The following is a 23,280-nucleotide window of genomic DNA, read 5'->3' as shown; positions in this document are numbered from 1 at the left end:
ATGGGAATATTGCATGCATACATTTAAGGTGAAGCTAGACAAATCCATTAAGAGAGAGAAGGATGTGCTGACAGATTAAGGGAAGTACTGTGTGGTATGCAGGGAGCAAAGGCACTGGTATTAATAAGTTGGGCCAAATGATCTGTTTCTGTGCTGTAGACTCTGTGAAATTCTATGGAATTAATCATCTCTACAACAATAATTCTGGCGCAATGCCCTTACGTTCATCAAAATGCCAAAGATCACAACTGAGAGTGAGAGACTGAACATTAGGGATAAATGAACATATCATCAGCAAACCTAGCCTCAAGTCTCAAACAGTCCCAATTTCACATCCCAAGTGACTCTGGCTTCTCCTTCAGTCCATCCTTATTTTCGCATTGTATTGATCTTAGTAGGATAATAGTTCGGCACAACATCGTGGGCTGAATGGCCTGTACTGCGCTATACTGTTCTATATTCTATGTTCTATTAGTTAGAGGCACATGTATGATTGGGATTTCCTTCAAGTTGTCAGATTCAATCATCCTTGATGGCAGATATTTCAATGTTTTGCCTGTAAATAAATCTGTACAAATAAAATTCAAGTGAAAACGACAGGGATAAGCATATTAAATAAAAACACAACAGTCCTAATTTCTCACTATATTTCTAAAATTTTAGCTTTGTCAATGGAGGTCCCACAGTCAATGAAACTGGGTACCTCATGCATGTGTCAGATGCATTAACATTTAACCATCTGCTCCTGCTTTTAACCTCTTAACCTGTTGTAACATCAAAACCTCAGGGATCATTCTTAATTGCCATCATTTGCAAGGAGATTCCGTGAAAGTGGGTATACATTTAGGTGTTGTATATTGAGAAATTTCTGTTGGTTTGAGGATCCCATGGAATAACAAAATGTTTTCTTTTCTTCTATTTGAACATTTTGCAATAAGCTCTGGAAGAGCTGTATTAAAAGCCCAATGTGTGATATCAGCAAGCTTCAGTCTATTAGCACGCTTCAAAATGCAGTGCCAATAGGAACACAATTCAACAACAAAGTCACCCCTTTTCAGAATTTGTTCTTCGCACTTTGGCAAGGAGATGAAGAAATAGTGGAGACCGAAACAGTAACTCTGGAGTTGACAATTGTGCATTTTTCATTCTTTTGGAGTTTTCTTCCAAGCAGAATGGCTTGCAGCTACACATAGGGAGCTGCACTGCATTAAGTCTATGTTTTAATGAACGAACTTTTAAGAAGGACAGCTAGTCAAATCAAGAGCTGTCTTTTTGAATCATGTGAAGAGTGGAAAAAGGATTTTCTTGAAATTAAATTAGACATAGCTGCTGGCTGAGATTTTTAGATTTATGAGCAGTTGACAATTCAGAGAAATTTGGGCTTAAATTGGGAATTGTTCAATTTGCACAAGTATTCATTTAAATTATGTACTTAGTACTGAACATAAAAATGTTCTGTTATTGAACGCAATTGGGAACCATTTTAGAGTGCATTTTAAAAATGATTGCACTAAAAATATTCCTTCGTATATTTAGTACAAGCAACTTGCTGCAGTTTTATTGATTGAAATTAAAATTGTTCAACTGGTTTAATGTTCAGTCCCCTTGACAACTCACATGTGGGGGCCTGGCCCAGAATGTGGGCAGAGCTTGTCTCCAGAGATTGGTTTGTAAACTGTTGCAAAAGATCACAGAAACGTAACTCTTTTTTTCCCCCACTGGACGTGAGATGCTTTTGAAACTTCCTGGTCTTTTGCGCTTGTTTGGCCAAACTAGAGTGAGTCACAGTAAAAGCGATCAATACAGCCCAGTGGAAAGTGATCCCCAGACATGTCCTTGGAGAATATGTTAATTAAACTCAAATCTGCCTACAGAATCTGTCAGAACATTTAGGCGAGGCAGTGAAGTTTCAAGATGAGTATACTGTTGAAAACTGCCTCCTATGGTTTTTTCAAGCCCAGGTATGTAGGTTGGTAATTCCAGTACAGCAATGTGATCTTGAGCAACGCTCCCTCCAACTATTTTTTCTTCTGCAAGGTCTGTCTGCAGCAGAAGCTTGCGGAAGTGGAAGCCAATGAGCTGAAATTTCCCTGTGTGGCCCCGAATGTCAATCCTGAGTGAGGCCTGTCAGGGGAAGAAATTCAACTGATAGCCACCCATGTAAAATGAACATTGGCTTTGCTGCAGAGATAATGGGAACTGCAGATGCTGGAGATTCCAAGATAATAAAATGTGAGGCTGGATGAACACAGCAGGCCACGCAGCAGCTTTTGTGCTCCTGAGATGCTGCTTGGCCTGCTGTGTTCATCCAGCCTCACATTTTATTATCTTGGCTTTGCTGCAGTATGGGTTCAGTTAGGGAGTTCAAGTTCGGGTTGCCGTGGCATCATACCTTTTTACCTGTATGCTGTCCTGTGAAGCCATGGATGGTGGTAGCGGGAGAGTGGTTATTTCTGACCATCACTCACCCTTTCCACTGGCACTCCTCACCCCATGAACTGCTGTGTTTTGAAAGGAATTTCAGGGTTTGATATTCAACCTGTTTGGCCGCTAATGTAGGGGGTCCTTGCATGCTTCTAAAATTCCTGGGAGGGGCTTGCAACCTGGGGCTTCTGAACCAGATGCTAGGATGCTAACCACCAGGTCTGCCCTAATATGGACAATGTCAGAAATCACATGACACCAGGTTATAGTCCAACAGGTTTGTTTGAAATCATAAGCTTTCTGAGCGCTGCCCCTGTGTCTGGTGAAGGGTTTAAGCAGGTATCATGTGACTTCTGAGTCTTGTCCACACCAGTCCGACACCAGCACCTCCACATTATAGCCTTAATATGAATATTAGACCTCCAGATAAGAGGGTCAGTTGGCTGGCTGGTTGGTTATAATGCAGACTGATGCCATGCAGAGTGGGTTCAATTCCTGCACTGGCTGAGGTTATCATGAGGATTCTCCTTTCCAACATCTCCCCTTGTCTGAGGTGCAGTGACCCACAGGTTAAAGCACCGCCAGTCATCTCCCTCTCTCTTTCGTTATCTCTCTAATCATCCAGGATCTCGATCCAGTAATGCAGAAGGAGCAGCAATATAGTCCAAGTCCTGGTGAAACCCAAACTGATGGGGACAGAGTCTCACTTTAACTCAACTAATGCCCTGCTGAGCATTTAATGGCTTCTTTTTTTCAATTTTAATTCTGGCTTTTGCATTGAAATGGCACCAGAGAATTGCACACCTTTCATAGTATTCCTGCTTTAGGGCACGTGACAGTAAAATATAATTCCAATTCTAAATTCTGGATCAACTTCTGGAGCAGGCCAAGGCAAGGCGTTTACGTGAGACCCTGACACCCTGCAAAATTCTGGCCAATCCATTGAAGAACTTTAGATTCTACACAATAAAAATGCCAAAGAAAGCCTCTTTCATTACTTAAAGGTGAGGTAATCACAAATGGTGAAGTGGCTCCTTACAAAGGTTGCATCTCACTTCAATTAATTATTCTAAAGGTTCCTAATTAATGCCTTGTACTACTGTCCTGGAGCTCACTGATGTACTACAATACATATTTCATTTTTCTGTGAGTCACCGCATTACAAATTCATGTCAGAGTTTGCCCTCGATGACTTCATTTTGAATACGGAAATTAAAGTTGTTGATGTGGTCCTTTAACTGGAACAGTGAGCCATTGATTTTACATGCAACACAAAACTTTTTAACAAGAATGATCTCAGCCCTGGTAATGCTCTAACCTTAGGAGCCGTTAGCACATGTCAATCTTGATGTTGCCTATTAAAGCATGATTGACCTCAATGTTTTTCAACAATGCAGAGCTGGGAGACTAGATTCGTTTTGGAGAACATTGCTGCGCGGATGCAACATTGTTTAAGCAGACCTTATTCAAATTTGAGAGTTTCATACTCCCCACAAGAATGGAGTTATATAGATCTACTTCACCCTGACGCAGAGCGAACAGGTGCAGCTGAGCAGATGCTTTTGAGTTCTATCGGAAGGTTTCTGATTAGCAGAGCTGGGACACTTAACTGAGGCCAGGTGTTTAGGAAGAAATGCACAGCGAGAAAGCCAGAGGAAGTATATCTGTGTCCTACACCTCTCAACAGCCAGCTGCAGAGCAATGAAAGCAGATAATATAGTTTACCAACACATATCAACTTTCCTCAGCTCTTTCTTCAACATACGAGAGGCCCTGTAAATTAATTACCGGAGCATGTAATCCAACCTTCAGTAAATAGATGTGCACTAAAAATGTGACTAATTCAACAGCGAATGGAATTAGAAATAACAGTACGTGCGAAGTATAAAAAATGCATTAAATATATACATATGTATATAAGTTTATAAAAAATACATAAATGAGATACATAGAGTTTCCGTACTCAACAGCATCTATTGCATCAATGCAGGAACAGCGTCTTCTGTAGACATTGGAGTGGACCTGCCCCTATCGTGTTGTGGCATGGCAGGGTCAGATGTACATTCTAACACAACTTGAACTGTCAGTGCAAAATAGGTGATTGCCTATTGGTGGTCCATTTTATCCCAACAAATTGCTCTTCTCTATCACCTAAGGAAGATTGGACATAGTGTATTGTGAGCAGCTAATGTGACAGTGCCCTTCTACCCTGTTCAAACATTACTGTCGCAAACTAAAGCAGCGAGGATGATGGTGCTTTTATGCACAAATCTGTAAATGTCTGCATCTACCTGTCTATTGGACAATGGCCCTGAGTTCCCATACCTGGTGCTGATTTGCAATGAAGTGAATAGAAGGGTGAGGCCCTGGATTGCCTAATTATCCGGGCACTAACTTAGTTCCGGTGTTTATGTTGGTCCAGCAGTATAAGTAGGATCTGCCAGGGTCACAGGTGAACTAAAACGCCTCAGAAATAGTAACTCCAATCGACTAGATTGACACAATCCAATGCTGCATTGGGGATTTTCAGGAGAAAATGGAGAGATGGTGGCTTGAGCATCATTTATAATCATCCACTGTTGCTTTGGCCAAGTCCCTCCTATGGTAGGTCTGCAAAGTTACATGGGTACCTACCATTGGTAGCTAGCTAGGGTGAGTGCTGGTGGGGTGGTAACATCATAGGGGTTTGTGCTCAGGAGTTCTGTTCTAGTGGAAGTGAGTTCAAATTCCTTTATAGCAGAAGTTACACTTAAAAATTATTCTCAGTGATGGAGACCATGAACCCACCTGGTTCACTAACGTCCTTTAAGGAAGGATATCTACTATTGTCAGCTGATCTGGTCTGACGTGTGAGTCTAGACTCAGAGCAATGCAGTTGACACTTAACTGCCTTTCATTGTTGGAGGAATCTACTACTGAGCCCAGATACTGTAGTGAAGCTAGCAACAGAGATCATTGGCAACCATTGCATCTGCTTGGATAAGCGGGCGATCTTATCATTGAACTCTGCGTTGACGGCTACGTAAATGACCAATTTAAGGTAATCAGACAAGCTTGTAATGTGGTTCATTTATGCCTGTTAGAAGTCATAGAAATTCAGTCTCAAGGGCCCATTCTCTGCAATCAAGGTGAATTTGCACCTTTTATGAATTACCTGACAGTTCTTACCCTATTGCTCTTGTCGTGGTAACATCTCACCGAGTCAATCAATCAATTTTCTCCGATACTATGCATTGTTGCAACTGTTGGAAGTTTGGCATTTTTACATTTATCCTGATAAGTGTGAGATGAAATCCTTCAGTGCCTTCTCCTTCTTCGTAGAGACAATATAGTTGTGTGCTCAGAGTGTCCTGTGGTCAGCGGTAAGGCCTGGGGTGGGGTTCAATGTAAAGGCTGCAAGAATTCTCAAACCCTCCAAGTGGAATGAAGAATTTCGACTCATCAGAAAGATATTCAGCAAGCAGCTGCACTTTCTCTAGCTCTGACAACACCCCAGGGCATGATGCACAAGTTACTGCCTCTGGTCAGACACAGTTCAGCTGCAGGGACAAGGGACCCCAGCTCCTGCAGTTACGTTCCTGTATGGGCTACGGTATGGTCAGAACGTAGGGAACATTTTTATGCTGGCAGAGATGTTTCTATGGTGTATGTGTATCTTGATTGGGTTCATCACACTTATCCATTTTCTCTCTATCAGACTTCACCATCACCACTGAAGTGGCACCCTTAGACCTCAGTTACACATAAAATGAAAATATAATGAATCAAAGGAACAATTTGCACTTTTTGCAAAAATATTCTTCAGAAACTGGAAGTATCTGAATGCCTGCAGTCTCTTAACTGATTTTATAAATTAATTATAATGAGCAAAGGCTACATTCTTCAGCCTAGCTGATGAACTCTGCATGAACTCAGTCAAAATTCACTTATCAGCAGTTAAGCATTTGCAGGTAAATGCTGCACCATTACTCTTTATCAATAGAGTAAGAACCTGTACATTCTATGGTATAATACTCCTGACCCTGAGGGCTATTGTAGCACAGCTGTAGTGTCCCTACTCCTGAACCGGGCAACCGTGGTTCAAGTACTACCTACTCCAGAAATGAGCTGTAACATCTCTGAATATAGAACCACACAGCACAGGAATAGCCTCTGCCAATGGTGGAGCAATTAAAATTGGTGGGCCATCGCTATGTTGTGGTGGAGCTTATAGGATTGGATTTGATTTTGGAGATATGGAAGCTAAGGAGTTGTTTAAACACAAGCATGAGAAATTTAAAACTTAAAGAACTTTGTGAATGACTGTGTCTCATTTAAAAATGTGTTACGAAACAAAATCTATCATTTTGGAATATGCCAATTTGACCCAACAATTTACATTGGAACAAGACCCAAATTATGTATAACCCTCCGCTGGGCTTTCTTTAACAGAGCATTTAGTGTTTGTAGCCCGACAGACATATTATAGTGATAAACTGATATGTGCAGCATGTAGTGTTCTAGTCCTTATTAAATATCACTTAATCTCACTTATTGTACAAACATACGAAATAGCAGAAGTAGGTCATTCAGTCCTTCAAACCTGTTCCACAACTCAATAAGAACATGGCTGACCTGTTTGCGTTTCAAATTACACATTCCCATCTATATTTGATTCCTCTGCCCAACAAGAATCTATCCACCTCTGTCTTAAAAAATATTCAATGACCTTGCTTCTCACAGCTTCTGGGATAAGAAGTCTCAAAGTTAAATAATCCTCTAAGGTTTGAATATAGGAGTTGGAAAGTTATGTTGAGGTTGTACAGGACGTTGGTGAGGCCTTTTCTGGAATACAGTGTCCAGTTCTGGTCACCCTGTTTATAGGAAGGATATTATTAAGCTGGAGAGGGTTCAGAAGAGATTTATCGGGATATGGAAGGTTTGAGTTGTAAGGAAAGGCTGGATAAGCTGGGACATTTTTCACTGGAGTTTAGAAGGTTGAAAGGTGATCTCATATAAAATCATGAGGAGTTATTTGGGCTTAATGGTAGGTCTCTTTTCCCTAGGATGGGGTTTTCAAGTCTAGGGGGCACAGTTTAAGGTAAGAGGAAATAGATTTTAAAAAAGGACAGGTGGGGCAAATATTTTACATCGAATGTGGTTTGTGTGTGGAATAAACTTCCTGAGGAAGTGGTGGATGTGGGCACAGTTATAACATATAAAAGAAGCTTAGATAAATTCATGAATGGGAAATATTTGATGGGATTTGTGCCAGGACCAGGCAGGTGGGACTAGTTCAGTTTGGAATTATGTTTGGCATGGACTGGTTGGACCAAAGGATCTGTTTCCCTGCTGTGTCACTCCATGATTATGAAAAGAATCCCCTCATCTCCCTGCTGCAAGAGTGATCTCTAATTTATAATAGCATCCCCCAGTTCTGGACTGACCCACAAAGCGTAAATCCTTTCTGCTTTCACTTTGTCAAGACTATTCAGGATTCTACAGACTTCAATCAAATCACCCCTCACTCTTCTAAACTTCATGGGAATTAAATGCAGTCTATCCAACATATACTCGTAAGACAAGCCTTTCATTCCAGTTATCAACCTAGTCAATCTCCCCAGACTGTCTGCAATATGTTTATATCCTCCCTTAGATAAAGATTCAAGACGTGATCTCATCAATGCCCTGTACCATGTGCAATGTCACAGACGATCGATTAGTAACGATATTTAAAAGCACATTTATTGAATGAAGATGTTGCTCCCTGGACATCCATGTCACATCAAAACATCAAATCCCAGGTGCCTGTTGCCGGATGTCACTTCAGATGCCACTCCCTGGACATCACTCCCTGGTCCTAACACCCAAATGTCACACTCCAAACGGAAATCACACAGCTGGCTGCATTTTACACTCAATAGTCCAGAAACAAAGAAAAGAAACAAAAAAAACTTCACAGAATGAAAGTTTTTTTGTACTTGAGACCATCTAAATTTTTCTTTGCTCCAGAATTGTTTGTTCTTTGATACTTTGCACTTGTACTGAGCTGGTTCCTGCAAACAAGTATTTACACCTTTCTTAAGAAAATATTCACTGACAAGTACAGCCCTAATTTGTTGATTACATGATTTAATTCCTTGACATCAGTTAAAGGGAACAAAGTAGAAGTGAACATATTGGTGTGTGGATTTCTGAAATAGTGTTTGTGGCTCTTGGATTAAGATAGCGAAAGCTCAGAATGCCTATGTTTTATGGTGTTGGGACTTAGCACTGCAAAGTGATAATGCCGTACTTCAAAGCATCAACAATCCTGGCACTCTCTTTCTAACAGGAATTCTTTGTGTAGCTACACCAAAAAGACTGCATCAGCTCAATTGTACAACCACATTCTAAAGGGCAGTTAGCAATGGACAATAAATACTGGCCTAGCCAGCAATACCCACATAAAGTGAATGAATATATAAATAAAAACAAGTCTATGGAGATTGTCAGCATAATGACTATTCCCACATACTTACATTAAAAAGTAACATATCTGGTATCATCAATTATTTGTATTGAGATTTCTTTTTACATCAGTGACTGCGAGTGTTTTCATTTGTCTCTTCATGCTTTAGATAGCATGACCTCTTATTCAGAGAAGCTCTAAGATTGAAAGGTCTGGAGAAAACTGACTGATACTCTATAATCAAAAGGTTGTAATTTTTTTCTTAACTCAGATATCTAATTAATTACATTCAGGTTGCTCTGAAATGTGTTTCATAAAATGAATTCATGAGATATGGGCGTCGCTGGCTGGCCAGTATTTTTTGCTCATCCCTAATTGCCCTTGAGAAGGAAGTGGTGAGCTGCCTTCTTTAACTGCTGCAAGCCAGTTAGTGTAAGGACATTGACGATGCTGCACAGTAGGAGTTCCAGGATTTTGACCCAGTGATACTGAAGCAACAGCGATATATTTTTAAGCCAGAATAGTGAGTGGCTTGGAGTGTTACTAGCAGATTCCTGTGTATCTGATGCCCTGGTCCTTCAAGATGGTATAGGTTTGTGGATCTGGAAGGTGCTGTCTAAGGAGCCTTGATAAATTTCACCAGCCAACATTGTAGATCGTACACACTGCTGCCACTGAGCATCAATGGTGGAGGCAGTCAATCCTTGTGGATGCAGTGCCAAATAAGTGGGTTGCTTTGTCCTGGGTGGTGTCAACTTCTTGAGTGTTGCTGGAGCTGCATCAATTCAGACAAATGGGGAGTATTCCATCACACTCCTGACTTGTGCCCTGTTGATAGTTGATAGGTTTTGGGGAGTCAGTCGCTTGCTGCAAGATACCCAGCCTCTGACCTGCTCTTGTAGCCATTGTATTTATGTAGCTAATCCAGTTTAATTTCAGTTGTAATGGCCAATGGTAAGCCTCAGTGTGTTGATAATGGGAGACTCAGCATTCAAAATGGTGCCATAAAATGTCAAAGGGAAAAGGTTAGATTCGCTCTTAATGAAGATGGTCATTGCCTGGCACTTGTGTGACATGGACGTAGCATTTGTCAGACCAAACGTGGATATTGTCCATGGCACGCTACATTTAGGCATGGCCTCAGTTGATGTCAGGTCTGTCCAGTTCCATTTCTACTTCTGCAAAACTTCTGTATAGTTGACTATAACCACGTCAACTTATTTGGGATCAACTCATGAGCTTACCATGACACACACAGGAGGAAAGATGGGGAGTGTTTGAGTGGAGCACAACAGTTTGTGCTGAAAGCTATGTTACTGCGCAGTTTTATCTGATGTGCGTATCCCTGTTAAATATGCAATAATAATCCAGATTAACTGAGACGTAAGCAAGTTGTGGACAGTTGGTTTGCTGAGGAACTGAGGGATCAATACCATGCAGCAGACAACATCTTCAGTAAACATCAGACAAGCATATGATAATGATGGGATAGTCTAGGGGGAGGGACTTAGATTAGTTCACAGGTCGGCGCAACATCGAGGGCGGAAGGGCCTGTTCTGCTCTGCATTGTTCTATGTTCTATGTTCTAAAGTTATCAAACATCTTGAAGATAAGCTATAAAACACAACAGATTTCCTTTATCTTCTCCTAAGCCAAAAAGTGTGTTGCTGTAGGAACTGGTGGCTGGATATTTCACAGCCTTGACCATTTTCTCAGTTAGCGTGCAACATATTGAAACCATCTGTCATTAAGACTTTGTCTGTCATTTTTCATAATCTCATTATAACACATGCAATGCTCCTTCCGACTGATTTGACAGCAATATGCTCATAGCTTAACTGAACACTGGACGTGTGTATTTTTAGGAAGATAAATCATGGATATTGGCCTTTGTTGTTTTTATACTTACATTAATAAAGAAATGCCTTAAAGACTGGCTAAGATGTAAGGCAGCAGATCTCTGGAGTTCTGCTATCAAATCAGATCCATTGTTAGCTAACAATAAAAGGAATGTGACACTAGGCAGTCAACAATTTTTACAAGCAAGATTAAATAATACATTAACTGAATTAAAGTAAAATCATGTATATTATAATGATTAAGTTTTCTTTAATCTAATGAATCAGTACTCCTCAATGTTGTTTAGCACTGAGGGTGGCAAGGACACAGAATGTGCAAACTCTGTTCCAATTCTATCCCGATGCCACTCAAGAGTCCTCAGAGGGCACCTCAGTGGATTGAGAAATAAGAGGGAATGTCAACATCATTAGTGGTCCCTTGCAGACAAAGATGACTCACTTCCACGCTCGGGGTGAGTCTGTAGGTGTCTGTACAGACCAATGTGGCTACCACAGGCTCTGGGGCAGAAGATAGTTGTGGGTGGCGCACTAGTGTAGCAGCGTACCTCTGTCGCTGTTTCTGCCTGGCTTCTGCTTTTTTCCCCACAGCGAGTCTCGAGGTGCCCAATGCCTTCCTAGATTGGGGAATGTAGGTATCAGATGATAGACAGACCTAAGAAATTCCACAACTAAAGGATCAGATCTAAGCTCTTCAATCCTGCCACGTCATTCAAGAACAGAGCTGGAGAGTTGAACAACTTCCTGGAGGAGGAGGCCCCACAAATATCCCTATCCTCACTCATAAAAGAGCCTGGCACAACAGACACAAAGATAAGGTTGAAGCAGTTGCAATAAGCCTCAATTGTTAATATGTCCTTTAGGCCTTGGCCTGCTCAGTTGGTAGTGATGCTGCTGAGCCACGCTTGATCGTGGACTTTGAGGAAATCCAATCAGTCTTATGTTGTGGGGCACTACCAGGCAAAGTAGAATACAATTGGAATAGATTTAGCAACTCAACACTGGGCATTCATAAGGTGCTATGGATCATCAGCAGCTGAATTATAGCCAATCACAGACGTATCCATGAAAGTATGTACTACTTCAGTTAGTTAGGAATTTCAAATACATTCATAAATTAATGCAATTTAAAATTAACAACCATATATACTCAAATGTGAAGTTTAAATATACAAAATAAAATGCTACCTTTTATACAAAATTGTATAATTGTTTAATACATAACCCTTAAACATTCTGACTGTTACTTGAACAGAGCACAGTTCAAAGGTTACAGCTGGGTATGATTCACGGATCTGAAATAAGCACAGATCTCCGAATGACCAAACTATTCCCCAATCAACTCTGTTACATTAAATTCTATTAGAAAGTCCCACACTCCCATTCATTTTCATAATACACAAGGTGCAGCTTTGCTCTACCAGTTATATGCAGATACAATATTTTCCTGTCACACTTCCATTTTGAACAACTGCTGATATCTATATAATGCCAAAAGCATCATCCTTTATACCAAAAATAGAATACTTTCTCCTTTATTCTTTCCTCCTGTGCAGATCATTCTCATTCAAACATCATCTTCAATACAAACACAATTCATTGTCACAGATCCTTCTCAATTCAGCATGTAGTCTATTTGAAATATATATCTGTCATACATTTATATTGTGTTGGTTTTATTCTTCAGTTTGGATCTTATTTGCTTGCTTTTAAAGGACTCCGTGCTGTTTTGTGTTGATGTTGGCATGAGCATTATTGTTTGTGTGACCATCCAATGAACAGTAATCTGTTGTTGATTATCAGTGAATGAAATAAACATACATTAAGATCTTGAATCCCAAATGAACTAATTGCAATATGAAGGACATTTGCAGAATTGTTTACAAACGCAAATGTTTTGAAATTTTGAACCTCAACACTAAACAAAACATGCAACTTTATTTGGTAATTTAAACTACAGTTTAACTTAACTTAACTCTAAACTTAAGTTTAGAGGGGAGGTAGAGCAGATGGAAAATAGGGTCACAGGAGGAGTGGTGTGAAATAACTCCACAGAGGCCAGTACCCTCTTGCCAAGTCACCCTTTATTTAAATGTAGAGAGTCCTTAACATTGATTCAACTCACCCAGAGACAGCTCTCAGAGTGAACAGAAGCTCTGAAACCCCTGTTCCTAGCTGTCAGCCATGGCTCCCTGATTGGATCAGATTAACAGCCCCATTCTATGAGGTCTAGCTGGCTGACCTCAATTCAATCACTGCAGCTGGTGGTCTGGAGAGGGTGGAATATGGGACTGATATTGGGAACACTGTGTGTGGGGCAAGGGTGGAGTCTGTGGGAGACTGTGGGATCTCAGAATTCGGGTAGAGATGGAAAGATTTAAGGAGGGAATCCCCAAGCTTGAGGCCTTGACAGCTGAATGCATGGCCAACAACAACTGAGCAATTTAAAGTATCAGGAAGTCAGGGCAGACAGCTGGCAAGAATGTAGGAAAGAGAAGGAGTGGACATTACAGCCACTCAAGCCTGCTTCACCATTCAATAAAATCCGAGTGATCTTTTATCTTGAGGGTGGGGGTAGTTACAGAAACAGTGCTCACTTTTTCTAACTGCTGAAGCCCATCTTCTGCAAAAAGATGCACACAGGGGGTTGTGATGTCATGAGATTCATAATTCAAATTCCCAAACTGAGGACAGGGGTTTGCATACCACTGTGCTGATGGTGAAACTTGATTTCAGTATTTTTTAAAAATGGAATCCAATGGTAATCATGCTACCATTGACATTTGTTATAAAAACCCATTAGCTTCACTAATGTTGTTATGAGTTGGAAATCTGTCATCCTTACCAGGTCTGGCTATATGTGACTCCAGACCCACAGCAATGGAATTGACCCCTAACTGCTGTTTGGGCAATTAGGGATGAGCAATAAATGCTGCTCCAGCCAGTGATGGCTACATACCATGAATGAATAAACAATAGGCAATTAGATTTAGCTGGATGATATAAGCATTGACATGTTTACTTCCTGAAAACACTGAAACCCTCACCAGTATTACTTTTATATTTATCTTGGAAAGGAATTGCCTGGTCAGTTTCTCACTGTGAATGTTAAAAAAGAACTCGACAGTACACATGACAAAGGACCAACAAAGCACATGTATTCCTAGGGTCTAACGACAAAGCTTGTTGATTGGTAGATTAACAGGAGATTGCAAATAATGATATCGAAACCTTTTCTAACTGAATACATAGTGAGAGAGGCAAAGATATATTAACATTACACAATGAACCAGAGGTGTCTCTCTCCATCAGAAAGCAAGAGAGAGAGAAGGAGAGAGAATTGGTTATAAGTATCTGAGGGGCACCTCTTGGAAAACCTGGGTCAAGGTGAGACAGCTAGACGTATAAATACAATTACAAAGAACATACAACAGAGAAATTGTCCATCCAGCGATTGTGTTTCTCAGTCACTCATTTTATAACTTAATAATTATAGCCCTTTTTCCCTGTTTCTCTCATCTCCTTACCTCATATTTCCTGCAGTTCATCCATTTTTCTAAAACACACTCTGTAGTAATGAGCTCCACACTTTCAGTATTCTTTGGATAAGGAAGATTCTTCTAAATTCTCAGAGATAATGGGAACTGCAGATGCTGGAGAAACAGCAATTCATATTCCACTTGGGAATCCTGCAGCCCAATGGTATCAATTGGATTTCGCCACCTTCAAAATCTCCCTTCCCCCCACTGCATCCCAAAACCAGCCCAGCTCGTCCCTGCCTGCCTAACCTGTTCTTCCTCTCACCTATCCCCTCCTCCCACCTCAAGCCACACCTCCATTTCCTACCTACCAACCTCATGCCCCCCGCCCCTTGACCTGTCCATCCTCCCGGGACTGGCCTATCCCCTCCCTACCTCCCCACCCATACTCTCTTCTCCACCTATCTTCTCCTCTATCCATCTTCTGTCTGCCTCCCCGCCTCTCCCTATTTATTTCAGAATCCACTCCCCATCCCCCTTTTCTGATGAAGGGTCTAGGCCTGAAACGTCAGCTTTTGTGCTCCTGAGATGCTGCTTGGCCTGCAATGTTCATCCAGCTTCACACTTCTAAATTCTCAGCTTGGTTTCTCAGTGACTGTTTTACTTTGATGGATTGTGCTTTTGCTGAAACACATACAGTTAAGACCATACGCAAACATCATCTTATCATCAATCAAGAGCTTATGATATATTTTACAACCATAGGTAGTGAAAATTATGTAAACAGGACAACCTTGAACCTTGGCTAAAGCCCGAACAGCTGCTCCATAAAAGCTGACACAGCCCGAGAAAAGCCCACTGCTGAAAAACAACCTCATACACAGGCTACATGAAACACAAAGATGAGGGTTTGCATTGTAAGGGCAGTGACACATGAACAGCTCTATCTCAAGCTGCATTTTTCACTACCACAGAAAGTGGTTGAGGCTAAAACATTATGTGTTGTCAAGAAGGAAGTAGGTGTAGTTCTTGTGGCGATAGAGGTAAAGGGATGTTGGCGGAGGACAAGCTTAGAGTATTGAGATCAGTGATCAGTCATGATCATAGAGAATAATGGAGCAGCCTCATGGGGGTGAATGGCCTACTTCTGCTCCTATCTTCTACGTTTCTGGCCAGCCTGATTCAATGTCTCCATGCCACCAAACTTGTAATGGAGGATGGCATTAAAATCTGCCCAATGTTTGACTTTTGACACTGTTTGTTAAGATTTTCTCTATCATTTCAGAAACAATTATCGTTGTGCCTTTCAAGTCATAAGTGACTCCTGGAAGGATTACAGATATTCTGATTTGTACAAATAAAATTCAACTTTACAGTGAGTGGAGCTAATTGATTCCATCTACTCTAGCATTTCAATGTAAACAAAGTAATAACCTGCTAAATGAGCCAATGACCAAAAGCATACACTCTGGAAATGTACTGCTGTGAAATCCTGCAAATACAACTCATGGTGCAATTTGTTTAAATTGAAGAAATCTCTGCCAGCCGTTTCTTATCGATGAGTTTTCCCAGGGTAATGTTTGAGTAAAAATTGGGTCCTGTAAGTGCACTTGCTGGAAGCTCGACTTGTTCACCAATGTAACCCAAAATGGCCATCTCAGGACTTGCTACAGCGATGGTGTTGGGCTGTTCACAACGCTGACCTGGCCAGAGGTTCTTCAGTAATTCTGGGCCACCGCTGGCAACCATTCCTGCTCACTCGGAGGCAAATAGGGGCTGCTGCCTTGGTTTGTAGCTCACAAAGGGAGGGATTTCCAACGCTGGGCTCCTCAATCCCAATGGGACCCTATCAGTAGCCACTGAGCTGACTGCCTGGGCATTGGCTTTCCCCAGAAGAACTGGCACAAAGCTTTTGCCAGGTCCCATGGTTCCAGGTGAGACCCTCATCCCTGGATTAAATTTCTTTCTCTATCCCTCATGGTGTGGGTTTGCAGAAAAGGACAGGAGATGGTGCACAGTTGTAATGTTGTGAGGAAGCCTGAAATGCTCTTAGGATAAGGGTTCAAATCCTGCCATGATTGACTTGGTGAACTCACGTGCCCTGAATGAATAAACAACAAGCAGTGGGATTTAGCTGGATGACTGTAAGCATTGACATGATAATTTCCTGAGAGCACTGAAACCTTCACCAGTATTATTTTTATATTTATCTTGGAAAGGAATTGCCTGGTCAGTTTCTCACTGTGAATGTTAAAAAAGAACTCGACAGTATATGTGACAAAGGACCAACAAAGCACATTTGTTTACATGCATTCCTAGGGACTAATGAAAATGCTTGTCAACTGGTAGATTAACAGGAGATTGCAAATAATGATATCAAGACCCTTTGTATCCGAATATGTAGTGCAAGAGCCAGAGATAAATTAGCAACATTCCACAAAGGACCAGAGGTATCTCTCTCCATCGGAATGTGAGAAAGACAGTGAGAGAGACAGAGAGACAATTAGTTATAAATATCTGAAGGGCAGCACCTGGCAAGCCTGGATCTATATGTGGCAGTTTGATGTGTAGAATTACTAAGAATATACAACAGAGAAATTGTCCATGCCAGTGACTATGTTTCTCAAGCATTCACTTTCTAACGTGATTATCATATCGCTCTTTCCTGTTTCCCTCATGTACTCATCTCACATGCCCTGCAATACATCCATTCATCTAAAACACACTCTGCAGTACTGAACTCCACATTTTCATTATTCTTTGGGTAAAAAATGTCCTTCTAAATTCTCAGTTTAGTTTCTCAGTGACTATTTTACCTTAGCTAACAAGGCGTGGAGCTGGATGAACACAGCAGGCCAAGCAGCATCAGGGGAGCAGCAAGGCTGACATTTCGAGCCTAGACCCTACCACCTCTGAGACTATTTTACCTTGGTGATTTCTATTTTTTCAGGAACACATAGGCTTAGGACCATACACAAGTATCATCTTGCCATTGATCAAGAGCTCATGATATATCATGCAATCACAAAGGGCAGCATGGTGCCACAGTGTTTAGCACTGTTGCCTCACAGCACCAATGACCTGAGTTTGATTCCAGTATTGAGCAACTGTCTGGGTTTTGCACATTTTCCCCGCATCTGTATGGATTTCCATTGGGTGCTCTCGTTTCCTTGCACAGTCCAAAGATGTGCAGGTTAGGTGGATTAGCTGCGGGACATACAGGGATACGGTAGGGCAGTGGGTCTGGGTGGGGTGTTCTTTGGAAGGTGGGTGTGGACTCTACGGGCTGAATGGCCTGCTTCCACACTGTAGGGATTTTATAGGTAGCGTAACCTATGTAAACAGGACAACCTTGAACCTTGGCAAAGGTTGGACCAGGTGCTTCAAGAAAGCTGACACAGACTGATAAAAGCTGACTGCTGACAAAAAAAAACCTCTGACACATCCTTTATAAAACATGAAGATGCGATTTTGCATTGAAAGTGCGGTGCTCCATGAACAGTTCCATCACAAGCTGCCTTTTGTTCAACATCTGATTATTTCTGGCCTGATAGAACAATCTTAGATCCCACAGCAGAGCCATTTTCAACAATTGCCAGCCGATTACAGCTATGAAGAAGCATCGCTGGACTTGAAACGTCAACTCTGTTTCTCTCTCCACCGATGCTGCCAGAACTGCTGAGTTTCTCCAGCAATTTCTGTCTTTTTCTTTGTTTCAGATCTGCAACATCTGCAGTTCAATGTATTATTTTAGGTCAGCCCAATTATTGGATATGATTCACATCCCACAGGTTTTTATGCATAGTGCAGGTCCCATGACAAACCATCTAGTGAACATTGATTAGACTGCCCCCTAATAACTGGTTAGAATATTAAAATATGAAACACAGGCCCCCCGGTTGAATGAAATTATCAACCACTGAGACCAAAGGTCAGGTCTTGTGTTCCAACTGTATAAATTACAGGCTTTGTTTGTTCTATGTTTGACATTAAATGATAAAATAACATGTTGCGTATGATCATGTCAGAGCTACTTGAGACAGAAATCCAGATGCCCTAATGTTGGCCCAGAGGATTACCCTGTGAATCATGATGGACTGGATTCAAGGTCACCAGGAAAAAATTTGCTTTGGAAAGAAAATAAATAATTTTCTTTAAAAATCTTCTTGTGTTTGCTTTCCTCCTGGGGGCTCTGTGTAATTCTTTGTCTGCTGATGGGGGGGTAGTGGGAGAGGGGAGCTGCAATTCAGTTCTTTGTCTCATTAAATAAAAGATGTGTTGCCAATTTGAAGTGATTACGGATGTGTGGTTAAGGAATGGAAGCTGCAGTGTTTTATACATTCTCTTCGCTCTCCGTTTCCTAGGTTATGTTGGAGCAGATGCAGGGGCTGGCCCATTTGGAGCTGTCAGGCTGCAACGATTTCACGGAAGCAGGCCTGTGGTCGAGCCTTAACGCACGGATTACCTCCCTGAGCGTCAGCGACTGCATCAACGTGGCCGACGACGCCATCGCCGCCATTTCGCAGCTGCTGCCCAACCTCACCGAGCTGAATTTACAGGCCTACCATGTGACGGACACAGCCATGGCCTATTTCACTGCCAAGCAAGGGTACACCACGCACACGCTGCGCCTGAACTCCTGCTGGGAGATCACCAATCACGGCGTGGTGAACATGGTGCACAGCCTGCCCAACCTCACTGCCCTCAGCCTCTCCGGCTGCTCCAAGGTCACCGACGACGGTGTGGAGCTGGTGGCTGAGAACTTACGCAAGCTGCGCAGCTTGGACCTCTCGTGGTGCCCACGCATCACTGACATGGCTTTGGAATATATTGCGTGTGACCTGCACAAGCTAGAGGAGCTGATATTGGACAGGTAGACCGAAGGCTACATCTCCATTGATATTAATAATGTGGGCAGTTTCATTAGTGACAGTGAGGCTTATTATGTCAGTCTCAGGTCATTTATCAGTGAAGAAATGCACTGTGTAAATTTGCACAAGAGCAGAGGTTCACAAAAGAGCCAGCTGCAGGGGCTTCATTATCTTACAGACAAATCTCCAAGTGCACTTATGTATATGGAAGTGCATGTATAAACTGGCAGTCTGAGAGGGTTGACAGTGTTGATGTGGATTCCCCTTGTGGGAGAGTTTAGAACCAAAGCACATGATCTCAGATTAAGAGGTTTCACGTTGAAGGCAGAGATAAAGAGGGGTTTCTTCACTCTGAGGATACAGGCAGTTCCCAGGTTATGAACGGGTTCTGATTTGGAGTCTGTTCACAAATTGGTTTGTATACAAGTCAGAAACAAAACAGGGCAAGTAAAGGATACAGCAGGCCAGGCAGCATCAGAGGAGCAAGAAAGCTGATGTTTTGGGTCTGGATGTCAGCTTTCCTGCTCCTCTGATGCTGCCTGGCCTGCTGTGTTCCTCCAGTTCTACACCTTGTTATCTCAGGCTTCAGCATCAGCAGTTCCTACTAACTCAGGGCACGTAAAGGAGCTGTTTCTAAGTACAGGAAATGATGCCTGTGTTCGTAAGTACAAGTGTTCAGAAGTCAGATGTTCTCCCACTGAATTGAATCTGTGGAATTTTTTACAGTAGAGGCCTGCAGGGTCTGGGGAATTAATTATATTCAAGGCTGGGGTAGACAGATTTTTAATCAGTAAAGGAAATCAAGAGTTATGGGAAAAAGGCAGGTAAATGGAGTTGAGAATTATTAGGTGAGCCATGATCTCATCAGTAGTATGAATGGTCTGCTTCTGCTCCAATATTGTATGGTCTTAACAATAATGCTTGGCAATAACTATGACAACACTTAACCTTCTGTTGACTTTATCCTCCCTCTCTCTTCGCACAGAACTGCTGATTTTAGCTTGTGTTCAAAACTCACCCCTGTATTTACCCAAGGTAGGAGAAACTGTAGTTCCATCTTTGCACAGCCCAGTTTCCTAAAGCGGTCACAAAAGCTACCAGAATATAAAATGTATGGATTCACATGATGAAGCAAGCATCCAAGTTGTAGACATCAGGGCCTTTTAAGCAGAAGAATCTGGACAATTAAGCTACCAGCTGTAGTCAATAGAAAGTACTGTGGGTTGTTCAGATTCCGAATCCATAGCCAAAGCCAGCTCAGTTGCTCAGTTGATCTGTTACTAATAAACTGCAATGTGAATGAAATTTATTTAAGTGGAAATTAAGTGGACACAATCAGATGTCTGGCCCTGTTTGTTCTATCTTTGTCCCATGACTCATGTTGTGTGTGCATGCACATAATGTCAGCTGTCATTGAGAGCGTTTACATTTATTGTAGCTATGCTGCAGAACTATTCTTTCTGCTTATTGATTTCCAATAGTTGTCTTCCATGAAGGTCAGCTGTGAACTGGGGAGCTTGGAAGGACCTTGTACATACATAGAGGCTCGTTCTAGGCTTGTCAAAGAGCTGAAGACTAAGAATTTCAATGGAAAGCTGACAAATATTCATAATGATAAAAATGTATCAAATCTGAATAAACTGAAATGAACTGTGGATGCTGTAAATTAGAGACAAAGATAGAAATTGCTTCAAAAGCTCAGCAAGTCTGGCAGCATCTGTGGAGCGAAATCAGAGTTAACGTTTTGGGGTCTAGTGACCCTTCCTCAGAACTTGACCCAAAATGTTAACTCTGATTCTCTCCGCAGGTGCTGCCAGACTTGCTGAGCTTTTGAAGCAATTTCTATTTTTGTCTTTGAATCAAATCTGATATCGATTTCAGTTACCAAACTTTATTATTGAGGTACTTTGGGTACTTAATTTTCACTGCGGCTATTTTCAATTGCCCACTGCATTAGCCATTGTTACCGTCATATACTGTGCACTAGATTACCAAACCACCAAAACTCCTTTGATTATTCAAATTATAACATATGGACGCAGATTACCTATCAGGTGTTGGTTAACTGTGATGGCTGGGTGACTAGTTTACAATATAGAGTAATACCAACAATATGGTTTCAAATCCTGCTGCAGCAGCTGAGATTAACATGAAGGACTCTCCTTCTCAATGTCCTCCCTTGCTTGAGATGTGGTGATCTTCAGGTTAAGCCACCTGAGAGCCTAGGTACTGTGACAACTTTATCTTTTAGCATACAAATGAATCAGCAAGTATGTTCCTCTGTATCCCTTCCGTTAACTTGTACTTTTAAGACTATTGCAGACCATGGGAGATTGTTTTCATCTGTTGGACACTTCAAGCAGATTAACATAACATTTCGCATATTTATGATCATCGAATGCAGTTGTGGTTACTCTGGACTTCAACATACAGTCAGCAGAAATAGTAACCTTCTGAACAAGTGTTGGTTTATTTATACAAATTTGATATTTTTATCCATGTAAGTGAACCAGTTGACCTGCATAAAATGATCTGACTTAGTATGAGAAAATGAAACATGAGATCATGCTTCAGCAAAGGAGAACTTTATCCCCCAGCAATTCAATCCAGAAAAACAATTTTTTTTCAAGAGAGAAAGCCATTCTATCCTTAGCAGATGCTAAGACGTGGGTCAGTATTACCAAAGGACTAAAGCAATGCTCTAAGGAGTGGAAATGCTATTGATTATTGAGAGGGAATCAATGACTTTATCTAATCAGAAAGATCTGGTCTACAGCATTGAACTCCAAAAGATCACCAAGGAAATTCCTAACAAGCCTGGAGAAAACTATTGCCCAGATAATCAATTTGCAGCATCACAATGATATCACCTACGCCTTGAAGACCACTCCAAGAGTTGGTAAGTCATGATCTAAGTTCTGTGTTGCTTTTCACTAAAAATGAATATTCTCATTATAAAGTATGGATGATGACTAGTCAATTATTTACTATGTGGTAAAGTCAACTAATGACTCACCACATTATTTCCTGTTAACTTAGCATTGTACAGTCCAGTGTGCGATCTAATCATGAAGATTCGTTTGTATTTCCACAGATGAACTCCCCAGGGAGATGGTGCGGTTGGTACAGTTTCAGAAGGTGAATACAGGGCACTGGAATACCTCCAGCAAGAAGGACTTGGGTGTGCGAACTGAAATCCAGGTTGCAATGTTCCTTCGTAATAGACCGACATATCACATGTGATCGGAACTGCACTTTGAGCCTGCAAAGAATAGCAGTGGCAAGACAAGAGTTGCCTTTCTCCTCCAGCATTTCACATGGATAATGTTAAGGGAGGTCTTTTGTCAATGCAATGTGCGTATGGCACTGAATTTAATACCTGGAGAGGGTATTACCTTCGTGGGGGAGGTCCCTCATTCCCAGGCGTTCAATGGTGGTGACTGCCAGCAGAATGGCAGGACCATAGAAAGTCACCCTGCTCTCCTTCATGCTGATGGCCATTCTTCCCTGCATTGGCTGGAGTACTGCCAATGGCCTCCACTCCCATAGCCCTGCTATTACTGTTGAGCTGGAGGCAGGAAATTTCCTTGCAGGGCTTGGCAATTGTGAGAGCAGCCGACAGGCCACTTCACCAGGAACTGCTCCCATCAAATGCCTGGAAAGGGTTGCCACCAGCTCTCCAGCCAGCGGATGGCTCTATTCCCCGCAAACGTTAAATTCCACCCGTCCTGCGCCATCTTGCAGAAATACTGTGGCGTTGTAGCACGGCATTTAGATGGGCATAACTGGAAAATTAGATTGTGTCTCTAGTCAACCTGTGGGGCACACTAATAAGCCATCAAGTCTAATTCAAGTACTTCCAAGGCATTGCTTTTCAGAGCACAGAGTGAATGTAAACAGCAATGTGGCTTTAAAATCATTTTAAAGCACTCCCAACCTTAGCCGTCACTTTGTGAAAGTTACCTGAATGAGAATTTCTTGCAGAATTCCAGCCAGCACTTGGAAATCTATGACAAATTGAGCAAGTCTCCATGTATAATAATATCCTACAGCATCGATATTCAAATGCATCAAGTATTTGCACTGTGGTTATTTATCCGTGTGAAAGTACACAATAAAAAGAATACCCAATTATAAAAGGTTATAGAGAATTGCACATTTATATGTTTGTATTTATATATAAAACTAAGAGAAAGGACCCTAATGAAGTCAAACAGTGA

At 41.6% G+C, this 23,280-nt stretch overlaps 1 protein-coding gene across 7 annotated transcripts in view; it reads left to right on the top strand.

Annotated features, from left to right (window-relative positions):
* fbxl16 (F-box and leucine-rich repeat protein 16) overlaps positions 1–23,280 on the top strand; it is a 290,017-nt gene that overhangs the window by 228,027 nt on the left and 38,710 nt on the right. For all 7 annotated transcript variants that reach the window (XM_059654147.1, XM_059654148.1, XM_048552820.2 and 4 more), the window contains exon 3: positions 18,554–19,062. In XM_059654147.1, coding sequence (XP_059510130.1) covers positions 18,554–19,062 — 509 coding nt within the window. The remainder of the gene's footprint in view (positions 1–18,553; positions 19,063–23,280) is intronic.

The sequence above is a fragment of the Stegostoma tigrinum genome, chromosome 23 (genome assembly GCF_030684315.1).
Source record: "Stegostoma tigrinum isolate sSteTig4 chromosome 23, sSteTig4.hap1, whole genome shotgun sequence".
Classification (NCBI taxonomy): Eukaryota; Metazoa; Chordata; class Chondrichthyes; order Orectolobiformes; family Stegostomatidae; genus Stegostoma; species Stegostoma tigrinum.
The sequence above is the reverse complement of the archived record's forward strand: the minus strand, read 5'-3'. Positions and strand labels throughout refer to the sequence as shown.